We start from the raw sequence: 24,242 nt of genomic DNA on the forward strand, positions 1-24,242 counted from the left end.
ATTATATTATGTACTATATATAATATAAAAATTTAAATATACTAATTTCTACTGTTATATTCACAAATATTTTGTTATTATCTTTTCAGTTAAATATGCCAATTTGAATATACCATATACTTTTTAAGGTATATTTTCATGTACATTTCTTATACCATATTTCCATATACCATATCTTTTCATGTACTTTTCTTAATATTAATATATTCAAATAATTTCTTTTAGTCACAAATAAATAATTGAATCATTATCAAGTGAATTTAAAAAAAGAAGAATAAAAAGAAGAACAAGGAGAAAACGAAAGAAAAAAAAAGTCTTTTTAAAACAGTAGATGGAATATGGGATTTGAAGTTGATTTTGTTGTGTTTATTTGGAAAATTACATTCTAATGATTTTGAAAGAAAGAGAAAGTAAATGTGAATATGCATTGGTGGTAGTAACTCCTAAAATTAAGTATTATTGATATTTTAGGAATGTAAAAAATTGTATTTTTGTAATTAAGAAGTTAAAATTCTGAATAAGTTGTAGATAAGTAATTTTTTGAAAGTAGTTGTAATCTTTTTAATTACCATTTGAAAAAGTTGTATTTTTTGACTAATATAGCCCATTGTTTCTTTGGTGTATAGGTAATGTATATGTTTTGTATAGCTACACAACCTACGCATCTAGGTTGTATCATTGGTGTATAGCTAATGTATCTGTTCTATATAGCTATATAAACGTTACATATACTCTCTATATATAATTTAATGTGTATACTTTGAATAATTATGGATTAACACATGAAACCAACTCAAATTGCAGTGTATATATAATGTATCCGTTCTATATAGCTATATAAACATTACATATACTCTCTATATATAATTTAATGTGTATACTTTGAATAATTATGGATTAACACATGAAACCAACTCAAATTGCAGTGCATATATAATGTATCTGTTATGTACAACTATATGTAATCATTACATATACTTTGTGTATATAATGTATAAACACAATACCAACTCAAATTACGATGTATAAATAATATATTTGTTTTATATAGCTATATATAGGTTGCTCAATCTATCTTAATACTCAAAATTCTAAGAAATTACAATCTAAAGAGTTGAAAACAAACAAAAGAACTTTAAAAAAATAAAAAACTTTTCCTTAAAATTTGCACAATTATATTTGATGTGTGCGGGTCCAATATTAGTGTATATTTCGTCAAAACTTCCTATAAAAACACCCCATGTTAGATAGTTTATTATGAATTCTTCCGACTCGAGTTGGGTGATTGATTGATTTTATGGATTGTGCTATATATAACATTTGCTTTTTATCATATGTTTGCCTAGCCAATTACCTGGATAGAGGCAAAAAACTAGGAGTAGTATATCATCTTTCTTCAGAACCAAAAGATTAAGAGTATAAGTATTAGAAGGTAATCCAGCACCCGAATGATACATATGGGAGAAACTAGATAAGCGAAGGGCTAGATTGGGTAATGAAATGATAATTAGGCTAAAACTAGTTGACTGGATACCCGAATGGTATCTCCAGGTAATTAATCCGAAATTGTAATGGGAACCTTGGATTCTTTTGCACTTTGCCCCTATTTTTTTACTGGTCTTTACTTTTTGCACCTCGAGGCAAATAACTTTTTCGCGGAACATAAGTTTATATTTTTGTATCATAATATTTCACAAGTTATGTCCCGCGTTTTTAAATAACTTATGCCCCGAAGAACAAAACTTAAAGACCGGTCCATTTGAAGGGCAAAAATTAAAGGCCGGCCCATTTGCGGACAAATTGTGCAATTTCTTCCATAAGAAATGGTAGTCTCCATATCTTGATAAAGGTATTAATTGGAATAGAGCCTTTATGATTCACTTCAAGGTGTGAAAACTGATAACCTCGACTTTTTTTTTTTTTTTTTTTTTTTTTGTTTTTTGTTTTGGTTCCTTTCTTTAATATTTAAGAGTTGGTGGAGCGGCACGTGAATAATGAAAACAAGAAGATAGTAGATAAAAGGGGTCCTGCCTTTGGTAAGATTTGAAACCCCACATAAAGGATATTGTGTTGCCATTACAAAAATCTACTTTAATACAAGGAATAGACTAATACAGATATTCCGAAGTCTTAATATAAAGAAACCACGCAATTATAAGTTTGAGGAGTTATATTTTGGTGCATCTTATCTTTAATATATTATTCATCACCAAAATCGGGGGATTTAAGATTTAAATTTAATGAGTTTAATTTTATATTGAATTCATGATACAATTTAAATTATAAATTAAGATATAATGTTTGTTACAAAATTTAATAGATTTTTATACATATAGATATACTCCATTTCAAAAGTTTAAGTTCACATGAACCATAGCCGAAGGGCATATCTACCTCTGAGCAAAATGGTTGAAGCATCTAGAATCATTCTTCCCTCCTTTGAGATCGATGTTATTATTCTTGTCCATCTTAGAATATACATTTGTCCCTCATTAAGAGTTTTTGAAAAAGTTTATAATGTCTTAAGTCACTTCCCTCATTACCTTTAAGTTTTTGGGTTGAATGCTTAAATTCTTTCCTAATTTGGACTTGAACAATGAATCAACAAGTGAAATAACAGACTATAGCTTTGTAATTATATCTAAACTATGAAATATACAACTTCATAATTTGTTAATACTTCCTATCTACACTACCTACGTCACAATTGGGACTTTTACAAGTGATTTCTTTTTGTTATTGTAACATTTATATGAAGTTTGTCTATGGATATGAATTCAACTTTTCAATAGCGTAATTATGTTTATTCTTTCACCCTTGCTTACTACTAAAGAAACTTTTGATAAATGAAGGAGCAACTCTTTTCAGGTCTCTAATTAAATATTCTCCCTTTTTAGGACTGAAACGTGAAAATAGACATGATGAGTAACCTGGTACTTACTACTTGATTAGCGGAACATCAAGTAGTATTAAGGAGCAAATACCCAATTAACTACATTAAATGAAGCAATCACCTTGTATTTTATAGCTTACAGAGTTTAACATTCCTTAAAAACAACTTCAACTACAAGCATTCATTCCCCTATAGTCGGCTTTCAATATTTTAAAGCTTTGATTTTACGTACTTCCGTTATCATTGTTTGTTACCTTTTATTGTATTTCAGGAGTTAAAGCTGATTTCAACAGAATGTCAAGAAAAAAAAAAATTACTGAGAAGAAAAAGGGCATCAAAATTACTGAAGAATTCTTCTTCTTCTTCTTCTTCTTCTTCTTCTTCTTCTTCATTGGAGTAATTTTCACCCTGCTGTTGCCTATTTGTACAGCGCCATTTAAAACGAAGTTAACTTTTTATTTTTTTTGCATATGTAGCCATTAAGGGGTTTCAGCATTAAATTACCATTGTGGTGAGCTTGAAAAAGTGGATCTTGAATTTCGAACATGAAAATTGAATTTAAATCAAGTGGTAGTGTTCGAAAAACTTGAAAACATTGGCATGAATTGAAGATTGGTAGTCCAAATTTCGAAAAAACAACTTTCAAATTCAAGCTCATATGCATGAACTTTCAGACACACATATCTAAAGTTTGGCTTCAGCCAAAAATGTCATAAATTTGCTGTGAAACTGTGAACACGAATTTTTACAGCTTCAATCGCATATACATGAAGTTAGTTTCAAAGTGGTTATATTTGCAAACAATTAATCTTCAACATTACGGTGAATACAATCAGGCAATTTGCAGGATTGCCCTTCGCTGGAGGTGGTCTTTAATTTTTACCCCTCAAAATGGTGGTTTTTAAATTTTTTGTCTTTCAAAGGTGAATTTTACATTATGACAAATTCTGGCCAGTGCAAATTACTGCGATTTTTTTTTTTCTGAGTTGGGATTCGAACCCACAACTTCAGAGTGTTATGTGAGGGGTAAGACTTAAAGACCACCAATTTGAAAGACAAAAATTAAAGACTACGCCAAATGAAGGACAATCCGCGCAAAAAAACAGTATACAATCACTCATCATTAAGCTCTTTTTTTTTTTTTGAAAAAAAAATTTGTGGGGCTGTGACTTTATATCAGAATGTAACTCATGATGATCCTTGGACGTCCAATAAAAAAACAAGCAATTCATAAAGCCACCAATATGGATGATTCCACAAGTCATAGGTCAAAGATGGATTGCTTCTATTGGCAGCTACTTACGACAAGATTTTGTCAGCATGCAGTATGCAAAGAGGGTAATTTACCGACGATCATCTGACTTTCACTTCATTGCATCAAAATCATAAAACTAATTTTTGTAACGAAAAAATTACTCAAGGATACTTACATATGACATAAACTAAAATAAGCTGACAATTGCGAAAACTTGTCCGAAAAATACAAGTAGGAAGCCACATGGAATATTTAGGATTCTTTTAACATGAAAAGACAGAGAAAGAAACAATCTGATATTATTGAAATCAAAAGTTGATCAGAACAGTGACCAAAAAGGAAAAAACAAGAAAAGAAGTTCTTCTTGCTTGAGCTTATTCAAGCTTATGATCAAGAACTTGTTTTGAGTGTATAAATAAGAGTGTCCTGACTTTTTACAAATCTGAAATTAAAGAATTCACAAGTGGGATTCCTGTTAAGAACTGTAAATATCTTTACATAATAAACAATGATCAGAAATCAATCTCCCTATGATACTTCCTTGTTCAATTTTCATACTACTACTCTGCTTGTTCCATAGGTGCACTCCATAAGTTTCACCACTTAGTTGAAGCAATTTTGCTTCTATCCATCTTGAATGAGTTCTTGTATTTACCTTCATAAAAAACCCGGTAATTCGAATCCAATCAACCGGATAAAATGCTATTGGTTTCAACACAGTAAAGTTGAACTGATTTTTTTCTTTGGAGGTCAATCTCTCCACCACTCTTGAAACTAAGTATGGTCCATTTTGTCCCCACTTATTTCCATCAAAAGATGAAGCAAATTCCTCCATAAACTTGTAAAGAAGGGGATGCTTTTTATCAAAAATCAGCACTGCATTATTCAATCTTGTCCAATTCCCATTTGCAGATACGCTTTGCGCGCCAATTGAATTCCTCAATCTTGAAAAATCCTTCAGGATGATGAAATCTGTATCCAGATAAACACCACCATACTTGTACAGAACCGCTAGCCTAATCAAATTGGACAAATTTTGAGCCAATGGGATTTCACCAGGGTCCTTTATACCATTCTTTAGGTCATCAAACCAAGATTCAACTGGCGTGCTGTTGAACAGAAAAGATAACTCTGGGCTCACAGCAAGAACTTTATAGCCCAATTGAGTCAAAGGCCTCAAAATTCGAACCCCACGAGGTGTATCCAAAGTTCGCGACAAAATTATCAAACACCCTTTCGGATGAGATTTGAATAAAGTCTCCAATGCGAAAAATTCCCTTCTCCCAAAAGAACTAGCAGGGGAAATCCATGTCATGAAGAACTGAACTTTGCAACTTTTTGTACTAAGGAATTTGTTTACTCTGCTATTGAATTGTCTTGACAATCTGGTTGACTTCAATATGCTAAATTCAGGCAAATTTTTCTTGAACCAAGAAATTCTTTGTTCCACTGTGAGATTAAAAGGAGGCACCAAATTCACATGATCTTCAACTTCTTGTTCTTCTTTGATTATATATGCTTCATGGTTTATTTTTTCCTTCTTTGAAAAAGATGGTCTTTGAACAAAAGTTGACTTTAGTGGCTGATGGGAACTAGTTTTTGAGACAAAAGAAACTGAATGGGATGATGAAAGATCAGAAATAAATATGAAAATAGAAAGGATCAAAGCAAAAGAGAGTACAGAGAAAAGATGGAAATTTGTTCTACTAATTCTGTAGTAATCAAACATCTTCACCATTGGAATAGTGCTAGTACTTTTCTATGTTACTATAAAAAGGTTATGTAACATATTATTTGCAGCTTTTTCATGGAGAATAAGATGGAAAATAATTAAAGGTAGAGAGAAGGATGAATGTTTTGAATTTCTGCAAGGAAGTTTATAATAGTCCAAATTTGAACACTTCAAAGTTTATTTTGGTAAAGATCATAGAATAATTGGCTTAGAGAAGACTTATGGCTGCTACTTGGAAGAGGACGTACAAGGAAGAAAAGGAGACAATGTTGACTTGTTGAAAAAACAGTTTTTTTTTTTTTTTTTTGTTAAAGAATTATGATTTCTTTTCTTTTATATATACATACACTGATACAAGGAATAAGAAGGAAATTTGAAAAGGTAATTTGTTGCAATACTACCTTGTATGGACAAGTTAATAATAGAAGCTGACTCTTTAATTTGGGTCGATAACTGCACGTAAAGAAAGTTCTATAAATGTAGTAATGTTTAAATGCGTCCATAATTGACCTTTTGATTACCGAAGTTTTTTTTAGAAAAGTTGTCTTCTATATATGGCTAATTTTTTTGTAAAAAGTTTAAATTATATTCACTGATTGCACAAAGATCTTTTGTGCATGTCAATAAATTTAACAATTGATAGTAGGTTAATTACCAGTTTATCATATAATCAATTAATACTTATTATAGAAATTTGTTTTTGATTACCTTATAAATGACGTGATTGTGCAAATATTATACCCACAATCCTAAGGGTGTTCATGGTTCAATATGATTGATTTTTTGTTACAAAAAACTAAAATAGTTAAGTCGATTTTTTTAAATATTTAAACTAAACAAGATCAAACGTAATACAAATTTGTAGTTTTAGGTTTTGTTAATTTGGGAGATTGTATTTCCCTTTTTATATAAAATTCATTTAACACTAAAGTCATAAAGAATTTTGAATGCCAAATTTTTTTGCTTTTCTTCCATGATACTTGTACCAGGTTTCCTGAATTAAAACCATTGCTTTGCGAAGGACTAGTAAATGAAATACTCCTATAACACAAAGGAAACTATGTGTTGCTGTTGATGTTTTAAACTAAATTATGTCAATTGTAGTGAAGGTACATTATGATATACTGTTTCATTGTAACAAATCATATGCAGTTATATTTCAGTATATGTTGTTTGAGAATGTTGGCTCTAAAAAATGAGGGTTGAAGGAAGCTTTTGAATACCCAAATGAATGCTGATATTAAAAGTAGTATCTTGCTGATAACTTCAGTGGGGGCATAATGGTGTTGCACAGTAGCAGTGGTGGAGAGGGAGGTGCTAATGGTGAAAGATGATATGAAAGGAGGGGCGTAAATTGGGTTTGATTAGTGAGCTGGCATGCCACAATCCATTTTGATCAACTTTACGGTGGAGGAGTATATTTAAATAAATATTATAACGTTAGGAGTATATTTGACCCCAAAATATAACGAGGGATATATTTGGCTTTTTTGATAGTTACAGGGTTTATTTGATCCTTTTCCGAACAAATAAAGAAGAAAATGAAAGAGAGAAAAATGACAATAAACAACTTGAAAAATACAAATATAAAAAGCACCATATCATAAATAGAAAAAACAAACTACTTTGAAAAGCAATAAAGAACAAATATATATAGTTCTGCGAAAAACATAATTTTGACTACTTAATTATTTTTGAAGTTCCTCCTTTACATATGTTTTAAGAAAATTATTTGTAAAAGATTTTAGTTGTATACGTTGATTACTTAATTATTCTTTTACATGTCGATAAATTTTAACCACCTATAGCAAGTTGGTTAATGGTTACCATTTTATCATATAACCAATTAATGCTTATCATAGAGATTTACCTGCAATTATTTTATAGATGACCTTATTGTGCAACTAATTTTTGCACTCAACTATTTTTATTTGTTTAGAACCAAACCAAATTAATTATTACTAACTTTTTATAATCTTTTAATTTACTAAACCAACAAATCAAAACATCAATTGATTTATCAAGTTGGTTTGATTTAATTTTTATATAATATGATTTTCGACTTTTTTCAATACTCCCACTCAGTGCAGAGATGATAGAACCTAAAAATTGTTAGTAATTTTTTGCAAGTCAGTAATCGCACAATCAATTTTAATCCACGCCTATTGCGTAAATTCTTATTTAGATATCAAAATTTAGGAAAATATGTTGGATGATAGAGTTTGGTGGTTACTCGAAACTATTATATTTTGCCTCATAATTAAGGTGGGCACTGGAATACTCTGCCTCCCTATTTTTGTGAACTCATAGCTACTTAGCTAGCCCCATTTTTTTTAGGATGGGAAAATGTGGGAGGGGATTACAACGTAGGGATTCGGACCCTCAATAACAAGGTGAAAGTTCAGGTAGCTAACAAATTGAGCTACTAGATCCCTACTAGCCCGAAATTTTACAATACGGTCTAAGTATGTTCATAGTTCCATTGCAAGTAACAGTTAGGGTATGTTTGGTATGGAAAAAATATTTTCTTTATAATATTTGACTGGTTATCAAAATATTTTTATTTAGTAAAACAAATTTTCTTAAAAATGAATCTAACGGAAGTAGAAAAAACAAATTCATAAGTGATATTTTATGTTGATCCATCCCTGCAACACTCCATCCCAGCTCACTCCCATCCCAACGCTCGCAACAAACCCGCTACCACTAACCCCGGCCCTCGCAACCCACTCCCGATACAAGCACCCCCAACACCCACTCCCTCACCCCCACCCCTCTCCTCCCTTGATCCATATAATATTTATTTAAATTATATATAAAAAAAACTATATATGTTTTATTTATCAAACACGAAAATAAATAGAGTAATTATTTTTTAATAAAATATTTTTCATGAAAAGCATTTTTCTTCGTACCAAACACACCTTTAGAGGCTACTTGAATTGTTGGCAATATAGAACGCGATATCTAAGAATTATATAGTGATTTGGAAGGATAAGAAGAGATTTTGTCTTCAGAAACTTTCTAATCGGGTTGATCATAAAATTAAAATAAGAACTGAACGTGCTTTTATCTAAATATAATTTCCGTTCAAATTAAAAAAAAAAAAAAAGATAATGATATCATACAGCTAAGCCACATGTCTGGCAGAGCAAATGTCAAATATCAAATTGAGTCATTCTTCTGAAACGTCTTACCTTCTAGGTTAATAGTTATAGTCACTTGTCCTAAAGCATCATTAACAATCATTTCAATTTCTCTAGAAGAGAAAAGGAGTTGACATTCTTAATTTTTTTGCTAATAGCCAATATTTAAAGTGATTGGGGAAGTATAAAGCATCACAATTATTGATCCATACTTGTGGGAATATTTTGGTATTCCTAGTTGGAGAGAAAAACTTATCGTGCTAATTTATGCTTTTAAAAGATTAACATGATATATAAAAATATAAAACCTTTCTGGAATTATCAACATTCACTTTGTTTCAATTTTTAAAAGCGACAAGTGACAAATATTTTATAAAATAAAGTATTAACAATAATTCTTGGCATAAAAAGGAAAAATAAAATAGAAAAGAAAAGTCTATGATTGTTAAACATTTCATCATCAGAAAACTCTAGCCATACGGATTTATACTAATTCCTGGCATTTTCGAACACCCTGGATTTTTTTCAAGGAGTCCTTTTCTAAGGAGTTATTATTTTCAATAATTCAAGAAATTTCTCACACATAATCATAAATCAATTTGTATATGTAGTATCGAGGAATATAATGGAACAATTGAGATTTCTATATACTTAACTAGAGTCTCGAGTTCGAAATCAGTGTAAATTCAAATTAATTGAGCTCATGAAATTCGAACATGAATAATTATATCAGAAAAAATTCAACTGATTTTGTGTAATAGTCTTTAAAAAAAGTTCTTGTTAATTTAAAAAGCGAAATAGTGACTTATTCTGCTAGTTAGTTGGGAACGAGCACAAAGAAAGTCAATCATTACTGAGTGTCTTAATTATCATTTATTTGCCATAAATATATGTTCTTATTAAGCAAAGTGCTTGAGGAGTTGTCCACTCGTGTAATTAATTTCTTTAAAAAAATGTAAGTAAGGAAAAGACGGGCATTAATTGAGCCTTTAGGATTTGACCAAAAAAAAAAAGAGCTTTTAGTTTGCCCAGTCCTATTTTTAAATGTACCATCTAATATTTTCCATAATTAATCTATCTTATAGTACTAATAAAGTAGCCATATTATTTGATCAACCCTGTCGTGTTTGTTTAATGCAGTATTAATTTTTCTTTCCATTCTAATTAGGTAAATGATTTTGCGGAATCAAGAAAATAAAAAACTGACACTCGCAAAATTGGAATGACAGTGGTGCAGCATGGAAACAAAAGAGTTTAAAATTGGTAACGTGAATACATGCATATATTAATATCTTTGTATGATTGCTTTACCCTTTATAAGCAAAGATATTCTTCTGACATCTTACAGTGTCGCATTATTGTATAAATATAGTATTATAAATGTCATTATCCTGAGCATTTCTTAGCGCTTCACTTCTTAAGCATGATTATCCTTTATTTGATTTGGTTTTATGCCTTTCTGGCTTTTCTCTTAGTCGCCAGCCATCACTATCGCTGGTGACGGAGCAAGGTTGAAACCTTAGCATCGTGGACAAATCACAGTCCCAAAGCTCTGGCATTAGTGGCGGAACCAAAATTTTTACCTACGGGGAAAAATATAAAGAAATAAATACACAAAGAGATCGAGGGGGTTCAACATCTACTATATATACATAAAAAATAATTTTAATCTTATATATATACTGTAATTTTTCGCAGAGGAGGTTCGGATGAATCCTCGGAGCCTACCTAACTCCGCACTGGCACTAAGTCTAATTGAAATCATTTCGAAAAGTTTAATTTTAATTATACAAAATAAAGTAGTCTAAATATTAGTATGATATTTTATAAGATAATCCGCCGAAGCAAACCATTGACACCCCTGTATGGGTGATCCATTATTTTTTTAGTATAACCATCTAAATCAGCAACACGTAGGGCTTATCTAATGGGAAAACACTCTCTACTAGGAATTTTTTTACATTTTTGGGGCTCGAATACGAAATCTATTGGTAAGAGTTATGGTATCTCATCCATTCTACCATACCCCTTGATGGTGGGTATAGTTACTTTTTCATTAAGTGTTGTTGAAATATTTGATGGCTAATTACATAGACAGATCCTTAAACTTGGTCCAAATTTATCTTGGCACTTTAACTTTAACTTATGCTTGCTCCATTTAGTAGGCGTTTGGACATGCGATTTTATCTCATGAGATAAAACCCCAAATCATCGAAAAAGACATGATTTGGGATTTCAAATTTTTTAAATGTAAAAGTTGACCCATAAGTTTATGTTTTGTAAAAACAAATCCATAAGTTGGTAGATATATTTACCGAATCATGTTTACCAACCATTTATATCAAATATTAAGGGCTTGTTTGGAAAGCCACCTAGTAATTGGAATTGGTTTAATTACACAACCTAGTAATTACACAGTAGTGTAATTACAACGACCTATTTGTTTACCATAACGCAATTACAGTGTAAATACAAGTGTGCTGTTTGGTTGCAAAAGTGTAATTACACAGTTAGTTTAATTTAAAAATAAAATTTAATTATAAAAAATTTAAAATTAATATTTTAAATATATTTGCCTTTATAAATGATATTAAATTAGTTATTTAATAACACATTTTTTCTTGAAAAATATATTAATTAATAATCATATATTTATAACTAATATTGAAAAAAATAATTGATATATATTTTTAAATTAATAATATTTAATTTTAATTAATTATAAAAATTAAAAGAAGACTTTTTTTTTGTGAGAACATCATGGATTGGATGTTTGACAAAAAAATAATATTTATAAATATAATGTCATAACATTATTCAAATGTTTGACACAAAATATCCGTCAAATGTAAGTGAAAAATAAACAACATGCACTGTGAAAGCAAATAACTTAAAATTGAAAATATAACCTAAATTCAAAATCCAAAAGAAAAAGTTTAACATAAAACTCTTATGTCAAATTTCACCATTACATAAGTAAATTTCAACGTAACTTAAGTAAATAATTCAAAAGAAAGAAAAAATATAAGTCTATAATCTCATTCACAATGAAATTCTATTTTAATAATGTCATTCGTTATATGCCAAATTTGTTAATGACTCATTCTTTCCAATATTAAGAGGTGTAATTTCAAAAATTAGAATTGTAACACGGTTATGCTAAATGAATAAAATTAAAAAAAATTAAAAATACGAATAATTACATGGAATCACAAGAAGTAAAGGTTGGGAATGAGAAGAAATGAAATGAAAAATAAATAATATAAAAAGAAAAAATACATTTTACAAAATAAAAATAATTAAAAGGTTAAAAAAAATAAAATAATAGAAATACAAAATAAATTAAAAATCAAATGAAATTAAAATAATAGAAATAAAAAATAAATAATAAAAAGAAATTAAAATAAACAAAAAAGAAACAAACTAAAAAATAACCCTGTAATTACAAGGTGTAATTACACCCAATTCTTACCTAACTGTGTAATTACTTGGTCAATTAAACAGATCAAATTGTGTAATTACACCCAATTCCAATTACCTGGGTGGCTTTCCAAACAAGCCCTAAAAGATCTACAAGTTGGTAGTATATTTATAACTAATTCATTGTTACCAACCGTGTGTGAGGATTATATTAAAAATTAGTTACACTACAACTCATGTTCAATTTTTCATTTTATTGAACTAAAGTTTGATCAACTGATGTTGTATTTTTTTAGAAAGCCTTTTTAGTAGCTTATTATTATTTTTTTTTTTTTAATTTTCCCAGGTTTAATCCTTGTGTAGCGTATTAATTTTGTTATGAACTATGACTTCCTCATTTGGTAAGATTGTATAAGAATTGAAAAATTTTTGATAGTTTCCACAACTTGTAAGGTTTTTATGCGTATAAAAAAAAATATAACTTAAAAAATTCAAATTACATATCTAAACAAAACTTCAACTTCAAATTATCATGATTTCAAATCATCATAATTTCAAATCATGTCCAAATAGCTCCTTAGACCTTTCAACATTATCTCAACCATGTCTTTTAAACACAAAACTCTGACGTGACAAAAAAATGTCTCTACTTATGCTCTGGAGTTGCTCTCAAATTATAATTTTACCTTTTCTTTTTCTTCTTAAAACTCACATTGCCACAATTTCATTGTCACCACAAAATTAAAGCCTCCGGCAGGATTAGTTTTCTGGCGAGCTTATGAAAGGAAGCTTACGAATTTGATAGAATTTAGGAATGAGTCGATTCTGATACTTGTTCAACCTTGAAAATTTGAATTTGTGTAAGATGAGTTTAGATTAATTGTGTTGTATAGGACATAACGAGCAAGATTTTAGAATTGGGTATCCAGAAAATTAAGGGGAAAAGCTTCGCAAGCGAATTAAAATGCAATCTCGAGTGATTAAAACAATTCCTTAGTATTTTTCTGGCCAGTGTTCTCCACCGTTCGATGTCGAAATTATTGATTTCTTTTGATGTTTCAAGAATCTGCTGATTTCTTTTACAAAGGACGAAACAATGAAAGATGATGTACCTAAAAGATGATGCCTTGGCCAATGAATTTTAGAGTAGTGGTGTATATATACCCTACCGTTACAAAAATGGTGCAAATATACCTCTGTCGTTACACAAGTGATGCAAATATATCCTTTTCGCTGCCAGGATTTTTTTTTTAAAAACCATTTAGCTTATCTTTTAATTAAAAAAAATGTTACGTGACTTTAAAAAAAATAAAAAATCTACCCCTTTTTTTAGTAGACTTATTTTTTTTTTAAAGCAACGAAGCAATTTGTTTTTCTAGTGGCTTGTCTTATTCGTTTAAAAAAAAATATTTCCTTAGCTTTAAAAAAGAAATAAGTCTACCCATTCTTTTAAATAAACCAGGCCCGACCACCAGAAAAATATTACCGCATATCTTTAAAAAAATAAGTCTACTGAAAAAATAGGTAGACTTATTATTTAAAGAAACATGACATTTTTTTAATTAAAAAACAAGCTAAGCAATTTTTTTTTTTTAAAAAAAAATTATGTCAGCGAAAAGGGTATATTTGCACCATTTGTATAACGGCAGGGGTATATATGCACCACTTTTTAATGAGAGATATATTTTCTCTAAATCACAAAGTTGAGGGGTATATTTGCACCTTTTCCCTTTATTTATTGGTTATTTTTCCATGTCACACGAGTGAAGCTCACGCTCTTCATTTGATTCCTAATTCGTTTTTTTGTGTTTAAAAGACACATTTGAGATGATGTCGGAGGGTCTAAAGGGAACAAACATTTTAAATGATTTTACTACTTCCTCCATTCCAAAATATGTATCACTTTAGCAAAAAATATTTGTCCTAAAATAAATGTCACTTTAGAAATTCAAGACAAAAATTGATAAGTGTTTTCAACTATGGCCTTAAGATTAAAGTACTCTTCTTTAATAGTATTGCTCGATTCTAAAAAACAATCTAATAAGGGTAGTTTAATAAATTTTACATTAAATACATTATATTTATTTATTTCTTAATGGACGTGATTTTTGCTGAGGCAACACTTTCTTTAGGACGGAGGGAGTATTCAGGCATAATTTATAGACCCTCCAATGTCCTTATCATAAATGATCAGGAGGGTCTATAATTTATGCTTGAATAGTAAAATCATTTGCCTTTTGCTGTTTCTCCAAAGATTCTTTAGATTCTAAATACTTGGGGTCTCTCTTTAGATTCTCTCAAAAAAAAAAAAAAAAAACTCATCCTTTTCTATTCACATTGCATATCAAATGCCTTTAACACTAGCAAAGGTAGGTAACAAGGGAAAATGAGTAGTGTATTCTAACTCTTAAAGCAACTTTTGAGGATTCTGCATTGACCTGCATTTGGAAGTTGTGAATATGGAAACAGTAGACTACATTGTTCTACCAAATTCATGTTGGATGATGCAACAGATCTAGAAACAGCTCAGAATGGACTTGCTAGTCATGTCCATCGTTCTTTGTTCTTCTATCGAAAATAAAATATTTAACTTTGTTGGTAGTAATAGCTCCATTAAAATCTACCGGTTCATTTGGAGAGGGATTAAAAGTGCACTAATTTGGCAAACAATATGGACTGTTGGTGCTCCAAGTTAAAAGGAAGGATGATTTTGAGTTTAAACCCAAAGATAAGGGACTATTTTGGGACTTTTCTCGCGTTTTCGATGATAGGTCTTTAACTAATATGTCAGTGTGCTACTAATGTTCCTTGATACCACTGTAACAAGATTTTGTTTATTAAGCAATCTGAAGCTTCCTTCATAAAAATCTTGAACTTGAAGTTGATCAGCACATATATCATGCGTTTTCAAATATCAATATTTTCAATTTACATCTAGGTTAGCGTCATATCAGTGTCCCTGATGATATCGTTTTGGTAATATTTTTAGACACATAATTATATTACATACATATTATGAGGCGTTTTGCTTGGTTGGAATCTATTTAACTGATTAACTTTCACATAGAATAGCTAATTTTGGTGTTTTCTTTGTTGCCAAGTTGTTGCATTACTTTTAACCAGTAGTGTGTTTTCTGGTGAACTCATTAATAGCCTAGCTAGTTTCCTCCTAATAGTTGCTTAGTGCCCCTTCTACAGAAGAGGAAACAGGAAAGGATTAACCTATGATGAAAAGAAGTATGGTAGGTATTTTCCAACTTCCAATTGCTGTTACTTGCTACTAAACAGGCATAGAGAAACACAGTTTCTGAATATTATTACATGTTAACTTTCTATTATCAATTTAGCATCTATGTTCTGTAACAATTTTAAATAAAAAAGTACCTATGACCAAAATAGACTGGATATCCAGTGACGTGCTGCTTTAGCAAGGCAAAGCGCACCCCTGTTACTCACCTAGCTTGAGGGCTTAAGCACGCCTCAAGTAAGCTTTTGACAATGTTGTATGGAGTACCATGTTTCCAAGGGGCAGAAATGAGAGAGGCGGAAGGAAAATCATGTGGCTATCTACTGCGTCCATAAGACCTCAAGGCTTAAGATACCGCAGCACCAGAAACCTAATCTGCTACATGGAGTAAAACTATTCTTAGTCACCAAACATATTGAATGTATCTAGTTGGAAGTACTCTCGGTAGTAAAAATCGAACTACTAATATCCTTCCTTCCAAGCTACTCGTAGCTCTATTTTACATGAGAAACTTAATAAGTGGCTACTCTAAGGTCTAATGAGGGCCAATACATGCATTCCTTGCATTTCCCAGGTTAGCTGAGGAGAAATTTACAAATACTAAAGAATATGAGAACCTAGAAACATTACAATGGGATAGCACATCGTTGCGCTTATCTTGGTATCATCTCGGATACACTATGAAAACTCTGGAACTCCGTTGTTGCAAAATGGTCTGTGGATTTTATGCCTTTTTTCTTTCCCTGGGAGGACGAGGTCAGGGAGCCGCTACCATAGCTCGATTGTTTGGAGCTATGTGGTCTATAGACTCCTGGCTCAGTTAACAACTTCTCATTTAGCTTGACCTCTTTAGACAACATTTGAATCACTTGTTTCATGTTAGGTCTTTGGTTATAAGCAGATTGAATACAAAAGAGAGCAACTTTGATGAAGCGAAGCACTTCGGCTTTTGGATACTCAGTAAGCTCTGGATCAACAAGATCTAGAAGCCTCCCTTCTTCTCTAAGTTTCCATGCCTGCAACATTTTAAACCTTCAAAAAATCAGTATGCAAACCAATGTGAGGAATTAATACTTTTCACGTCCCATTAAGATACAAACTTTGCCTATAGGACAACTTCCAAGCAGAGGTGGAGCCAAAATTTGAAGCTTATAGGTTCAGGATTCTAGTCCTTTTAAGTTATTGGATTCTGAATTAATAAATCGTATATATTCAAGGGATTTCTTGAGACAATTACAGGGTATGGACCAAAGCTACTATATTAGGCCGAACCCGTAATCCGTATTCTAGCTCCGCCCCTGCTTCTAGGGCTGGATAGAGGATTCGAGTTGCGGTAGGTTGATGGCCGGCTGAATAGTTTTAAGTATGATCAATCCTTTGAATGTTGAGCTATTGAAGGTAAGCCCACTAATGGATACAGATATTTGTACAGCCGACTACAACTAGTTTGGCATTGAGGTGTAAGCGTCTAATATATTGTCCTATAAGATCCAAGGAACTTGTTCTGAGGTCCAGCAAACGCAAGACCTTTAAAAAACCATCTCTCAAAGAAACAAACTCAGCCATTTTTAACTTTCTTCTTTATTTTTCAGTTAAATGCATTAGACAAGCTACTTCCTTTCAAACATGAAATCAACAGATGACTCGAAGTTTATCCAACATGTTACAATAAAGTTAGGAATTATGTCTACTTGAACCATGTTTAAGTAGAGGAGAGTCATTATATGACGATAACTAGCAATTTATGTGATTTGCATCTAAAAAGTCATTGTTCCTGATGAAACCTACCCATTCTACTAGTACCAAGAGATCTTCTCCAAATGCTTCATTGCTACTGCTTCTGCCACTTACAATTTCGAGAACAAGAACTCCGAAACTATAGACATCAGCCTTTTTCGTGAGCTGTCCTAACAAGGCATACTCGGGAGCAAGATATCCTCTGCCACAACAAGTAGATAACCGATAGTAAGAATAGAAAAGTAGTATTCCCTCTGTCCCATTTTATATGAAGGTGTTTGACTTGGCACGAAGTTTAATAAAGAAAGGAAGACTTTTGCAATTTGTGCTTCAAAATAAGCCTTAGATATCTGTGTGGCTGTAAATCATCTCACAAAGTTAAATTGTTTCAAAATATAGAAAGGGAGTACTATGTTATGTGGAAAAAAAGAATGGAAGCAGTGCAAAATTGCTTGTACTTTCTCTTTAAAACTTTAAATTTACACTCACATTGTTCCAGCCACTCGAGTACTAACATGAGTGATATTATCAGGGAAAAGCTTCGCGAGTCCAAAATCTCCAATTTTAGGATGGAGATTTTCATCAATAAGGACATTACTAGCCTTAATATCTCGATGAACTATTGGTGGTTCTGCATCCTCGTGAAGAAACGCTAGACCAGATGCTGTACCCAAACATATGGCAGCTCTCTTAGGCCAATTTAATGGAACATGTTTCCCTTTAGAACCTGCAATGGTAATTGTATATGGTGATTAATGATGCACTTGGATGAAAGAAAGAAAATAAGCATCTTGGGCCTTTTATTATCGAATTATTCATGCTCATTGGCTAATGCAGACTACTCAGACTCATTTGCTATTGTCTATATATGTTTATTTGGTTCAAATAAGTATTTAACTTTGTGGAAAGTACCAAGTAAAGCACTGGCAAGGCTGTTATTCTCCAAGTATTCGTACACCAATATTCTATTGCCAGCCTCGACACAACAACCAATCAACTGAACAAGATTTGGATGTCGCGTATTTGAAATGATATTAATCTCTGTCAACAATTCACTGGTCCCTTGTTTTGATTCAGCAGAAAGACATTTGATAGCTACAGACTTTCCATCCCTCAAAACCCCCTGCGATCAAACAATCAAGTTGCTTAAATAGTTAGTACACTAACTAGGATTTCATAGATGCATCAAACCAACTTAACTCATTTTTGTCTCTATATTTGCACTATGGACATTAGGAGATTGATACAAGTCTCACCTTATACACAACTCCAAAACCACCTCCTCCTATTTTGTTTGATGGATGGAAATTCGCCGTTGCTGATCTCAACGAGTTAAAAGTAAATAGCCTCACATTGTTGGTTGCAAGCTCTAATCCTTCAGAGTGAAAGAACGTGTAAGACTTGGAACTTGGAAGATGAAATTGGATGAGAAAAGAACGGGAGAAGACATCTAAAGAATTTTGAGCAAGTACTCAAACAAATTATGAGGGAGAGGCAGGAGCTAGTCTCCTCTTCTCGTCTTCTCTTTATTTAGTAGTCTTGCCTAGTATTCACATAGTACCTTATTCTTCATTTTTACTACTACCTGTTACTTCGAGTGCTTTGTTTATCTTGCTATATTTGCTGTCATAATTTTCTTTTATATCCTGCTTTGATTACATTTCTTTTGAGTCGAGAGTTTATCAGAAACAACCTTTCTACCTCACAAAAGGTAGGTGTAAGGTCTGTGTATATCTTACCCTCCCCAGACCCCACTTGTGGGATTACACTGGGTGTTGTTATTGTACTCAAACAAATTAACTCCCTTACAGTTCACACCATACAAAAATTTTAGGTTTCACAAACTGGTATAGAAAAAGGCCTTATTTTTAGTTTTCTATATATATTCTAGTTAAAGTATTCAAACATCTAAATATTTAACATCGGCCTCCAGGTAGAAGAAATAAGCCAATTATAGCTTAGACATGAGAATGGCATTGGCATCCGTGTCTGAGATTGGATCAAATTAAGGGAAAATCACTATGAAATTAAGACCAGAAGAAGATCACCACATTTGGTGTCTTTGCTAGTATTCTACATATTCCTCAATCTACTAATGCCCATGTTGTTATTCAAAGATCAACCTAAACAAGCTCTTTGAGGAAAGCGCTGCATAGGGAGTGCTTAATCTGTGATAGCTGATAGTTTGTGATTGACATGGTTCGTTTATACAACAAAATAGGCTAGATATTAGTAGATTATTGAGGCCAAGATTTTGTACTAGGCAAAGCTGGATTGTTCAGTCCAACTTACAAAAAAGGATATAACTTGTCACTCTTAATGATGAACAACTTGATTTCAACTTTCAAGCTCTGTTACAAATCCAGAGGTTCAAATAACATCAATCTCCATTGTTTAATAAGAATTTGACAGGGGTGAAGGGCTTTGGAGCATTATCTCACAGATTTTTTTTTTTCTTTTTTAACATGGAAGACAAAGATGAACATAAGAAAATAATTGAAGCTACAACAAATACTAAATTCTGATATAAATTTAAGCATAAGTATCTTTAGTTCCGATCTGGAAAAGACAAAAGAAGTCATCATGCTAGTTAATTGTATAGTCTGACATTAAAAAAAAATCTTGAAAACAAACAGAAAATATACAGAGAAGGATGATCTTACCTTGTACTTGAGTTCCTCTGTCGTCCTTGCACGGTAGAAATGAACCAAAACAGCTAAAAGCCATTATTGAAATATTCGAATTTTCTAACACTAAAACCCAAATTTAAAAAAGAAGAAAACACAAGAATTAACTTGTAATTCAAGTGGGATCAACTGTATAGAAAAAGAAAAATAATAGAACTTGGAAAGCTCCAATATATTGAGTTCAGCGTGAAAAGAAAAGCATTGTGGAATACATATAAGTAAGGTGTATATACGAATTCACTATAATTGGAGATCAGAAATGAGAAATATTGCCGGGTACTGTGGTGTATATTGTATGCAATATAATGAATTGAATACGACCACGAATGATATTTATAAGGCCAAACCCATCGACAGACACCTGTGGTCGTCCACTTCTTTCACTTGAGCACCTAAAGTGACCCTTCTTCCATTTAGACACTTTAGGTGGGTTATTCCTATTCCACTTAGACACTTTTTGTACCGTTATCTGAGCAAAACCAACACCAAAGGCGCCACCTCATTGCACATCCAACTACCCCAAAAGCCCCAATTTTTAATGGTCAAAACTCCACGAATTTACAAACTAGTGAATTTACAATTAAAATGAATTGACACAATTTAATTGAGTTGGCACAATTTAAATGAGTCGACACAATTTAATTGGCCACTTAATTCACGTAGGAGACGCACTCGGTGTTGGTTTTGCTCCGATAAACAAGCAAAAGTGTTATGGTGGAATAGAATGGAACGACCCACCTGGTTGTCTAAATGGAATGCGCCACTTTGTCGCTCAGTCAATAACGAACGACCACAGGTGTTCGTCGATGGGATATAACTAATGGATGTTCAGTTTGTATCATCCATCTGTGATGACAATTGACACATTCCTCTTGATTTTTTCTACAGTTTTTTTTTTTTTTTTTTTTTTTTTTTTGAATAATCGATGCTAATGATAGGCCCTACAGTGTCCTAGAGACAACACATCAATTAGGGGACACACATTAATGAATTGGTCAACGCAGAAGGTCATTATCTCTGTTTATTTCTTTTTCATTTTCTAACATCTGAATCAGCTTGTAACTTTTGGAGTCCGCAATTTAAGTGACATACAAAAATAATTTGGAACCAAAATAACACAAAAAAAGAAGAAGTTAAAAAAGTAGGTTTCTGTACGTGAAAGAGGCAACTTTTTTTTTTTTTTTTAAGCTATCAAAATCACATTTTTTTTCATACTTTCGGTAAAGATTAGTCATGTTTTAAAATTCCGAAATATCAATATTTTATATAGAACGTAATATCTTTTTTTGTGTCTAATAACGTCGGCTCATTATATCAAGTATACCTATAACGTCGGCTCATTATATCAAGTATACCTAAATGTTTGGATTGTCATTTTAGGGGTTGTAAAGTGCCCCAAAGTAAGTTTTGTTTGTTTGGAAATGTGTATTTTTAGATCTAAGTGTCATATTTTATAGGGTTTTGATATAAGTGTTTTATTATTTAGTCAAGTTGAATGTAAAAATAAAAATATTATATTAAGAAATAATTCATCCAATACGAGAGGTTCAAAATAATTCATTGCATTAAGTAATACATCATTTTTTACAATAACAAAATATTCAAAATAAAACTTCAAGTACGAGAGACTCTTTTACTCCGAGATGTTCTGCCACCACGAGACGTGCTTGCACCACCACAGCCTTACGAGATGCCAAAAAATGAGAGGCCAAAAAACGTGTTACCCATACATATGAGGTATATACATTGAAAATTATCCAAATAGAGGGAGACAAATTTGCATTTTTATGATTGCTAATGGAAACAAATGTTGAGTTGTGTTTACAGTGAGATGAAAAAAATTGATATGTGCCCATGTTGAGTGTTAAATTTGAGTAGCTCCAAACCCTAAACATTGTGGCATGACCTTAATTAATTTATGTATCATCATAGAAGATTTGACGTAAATAAAAAATAAGGACAGGAGCATAGGTAGAAAACTAGTTGTAAATTGTTGAAACTTTAAATGGTCATAACTTTGCGCTCGGATGTCCGATTTAAGCGATTTTTTTATTTACTCAGGTTATTTTTTCGAGATCTAACCGGATAAACTGTCGCGAGGCGGTTTGGCAGAGCTGGTTTTTAAAAAAAACACCTATTATCCCATTCAATTTGAATTTTGTCCCAAATTTGTGCAAAAATTTCATTCATCTTTAGTAAAAATCTAATGATAAAAAATCTATTTTGAGGTTCGAAATTCAATTTATAAAAACGAGTTAGATAGCATTAGTGAACATTATAAAAAATAAAAAGTGTCTACTTTGTTGCTTTCACCAATTTGGGTTGGTGGTTTAGCCTCTCCTTTTTACTTCCTTTTTATGCCAACAACATGGTATGGAACCTTGGTGAGAGCATTGAATGAGAATATAATATTTTTATTTGTACATTCGACTTGACTAAATAATAAAACACTTATATCAAAACCCTATAAAATATGACACTTAGATCTAAAGATGACAAGTTTCCAAACAAACAAAACTTACTTCGGGGCACTTTACACCCCTAAAACGACGATCCAAATATTTAGGTATACTTGATGTAATGTGCCGACGTTATTGTACGAAAAAAAAAAGATATTAAGTTCTATATAAAATATTGATATTTCGGGGTTTTGAAACATGACTAATCTTTGCCCAAAGTATTGAAAAAACGTGATTTTGATAGCTTAAAAAAAGGGGCGGGGGGTTGCCGCTTTCACGCAAGATTCTGTGCGTGAAACCTGTTTTTGTAAAAAAAAATTGTATTACTTTGGTTTCAATTTTTTTTTTTTTTTTTTTGTGTATGTCACTTAAGTCGTGGACTCTAACTTTTGTGATGTATTCATGACAATTTGTGACGATTTATGGGTAAGTATTGTTTTGAAACATATGAGCCATACTGAATGTTACAATTGAGATTCGAATATAGAATCTTTAAATTGTGACTAGCATTATTCTTAAAGCTTAATTAGTCGATCATTTACTTTGAGGACCACGAGCTTCCTGTGCCTCCGAACTATAATTAATTATAGTTTGGTGGGAAGGAAATCCGGAAGAGCCTATAAAATGGGATTGCTAATATTTTTTTGGTTTGCACACTCGATTTTGCATTCGTTTTGAGAATCGACTGATTCGAATTGGTGTCTGAAAGTTTTACTTTAGGGGTAAAACTCTCCCTACTAAGGGTTATGTTAATTAAAATCATAAGTGACTTTAGTAGATAATTTGTTATAGTTGGGTGACCATATAAGTTACTCATTCTTAAAATCATACATAAATTATTATTTTTTTCGGTTTCCCTTTAAGTGTGTGATATTTGCTTTAGGGGCCGGCTAATCCAGATTCACATCAAAATATTCCACTTTAGGGGTAAACCGTTTATTACCCAAAGATAATTTTATTCTTCAACTAACATCTCTAATTAAGAATAAAGGAATACTTATCACTTTACCATATATGTGTGTATATATATGTAAAGCTTGTTGAACCAGCTTATATGTACATTATCTGACATGACTCAGCGCCTCAATTTGAATCACATATATCGTAAATCTTACAAGTTGAAAATAAAAACAGAAAGTACGTAGTAAAATGGCCGGTTCATGAACCTCCTTTTGCTTGACGTTTGACTCATTAAAGAGAAAGAAAACATACCAGGATTTATCATCAGAAAATATGTGGGAATGAAATGTGAAATGTTAGTTGATGACATGTGTCGGTGCATGCATTAGCTAACTCTAGTTAGGCCAAGAAGTTGTAGAAGTTTTCTAGAAATGAGTCTAATCAATATTGAATCCGAGAGCATATTCTGTATTTACAGTTTGTGAGTTTTTGCTGCAAGTTAAAATTACTCCCTCTGTCTCATAAAATACTTGGCGTGCTTCATTTTTCTGGATTCAAACTAAATTGATTTTGATCAACATTTTAAACTATATTTTTTCACCATATTGATATGAGAAAAACTGTAACTTAAAGTATTTTTGTTGTAGTTTCTGAATATCTAAATTTTAATTTTAAAATATTTGATTAATCCAATTCAATTTAGCTTTAAAAATTAGTCAGTTCAACTCTGAATAAGTGAAACATGACAACAAATATGGGATGGAAG

At 31.6% G+C, this 24,242-nt stretch overlaps 2 protein-coding genes across 2 annotated transcripts; both read right to left on the minus strand.

Annotated features, from left to right (window-relative positions):
* Positions 1–4,427: 4,427 nt before the first annotated feature.
* LOC132049765 (uncharacterized) lies at positions 4,428–6,140 on the minus strand. Its single transcript, XM_059440689.1, has one exon. The coding sequence runs from the start codon at positions 5,884–5,886 to the stop codon at positions 4,624–4,626; it is 1,263 nt and encodes a 420-aa protein (XP_059296672.1). The 5' UTR covers positions 5,887–6,140; the 3' UTR covers positions 4,428–4,623.
* Positions 6,141–15,752: 9,612 nt separating this feature from the next.
* LOC132049766 (putative serine/threonine-protein kinase) lies at positions 15,753–20,203 on the minus strand. The gene is made up of 6 exons (XM_059440690.1): positions 20,094–20,203; positions 18,687–18,805; positions 18,343–18,553; positions 17,920–18,157; positions 17,482–17,632; positions 15,753–16,709 (listed from the first exon to the last, which is right to left on the minus strand). The coding sequence occupies exons 1-6, from the start codon at positions 20,155–20,157 to the stop codon at positions 16,347–16,349; spliced, it is 1,146 nt and encodes a 381-aa protein (XP_059296673.1). The 5' UTR covers positions 20,158–20,203; the 3' UTR covers positions 15,753–16,346.
* Between the last annotated feature and the right edge of the window lie 4,039 nt (positions 20,204–24,242).

The sequence above is a fragment of the Lycium ferocissimum genome, chromosome 3 (genome assembly GCF_029784015.1).
Source record: "Lycium ferocissimum isolate CSIRO_LF1 chromosome 3, AGI_CSIRO_Lferr_CH_V1, whole genome shotgun sequence".
Classification (NCBI taxonomy): Eukaryota; Viridiplantae; Streptophyta; class Magnoliopsida; order Solanales; family Solanaceae; genus Lycium; species Lycium ferocissimum.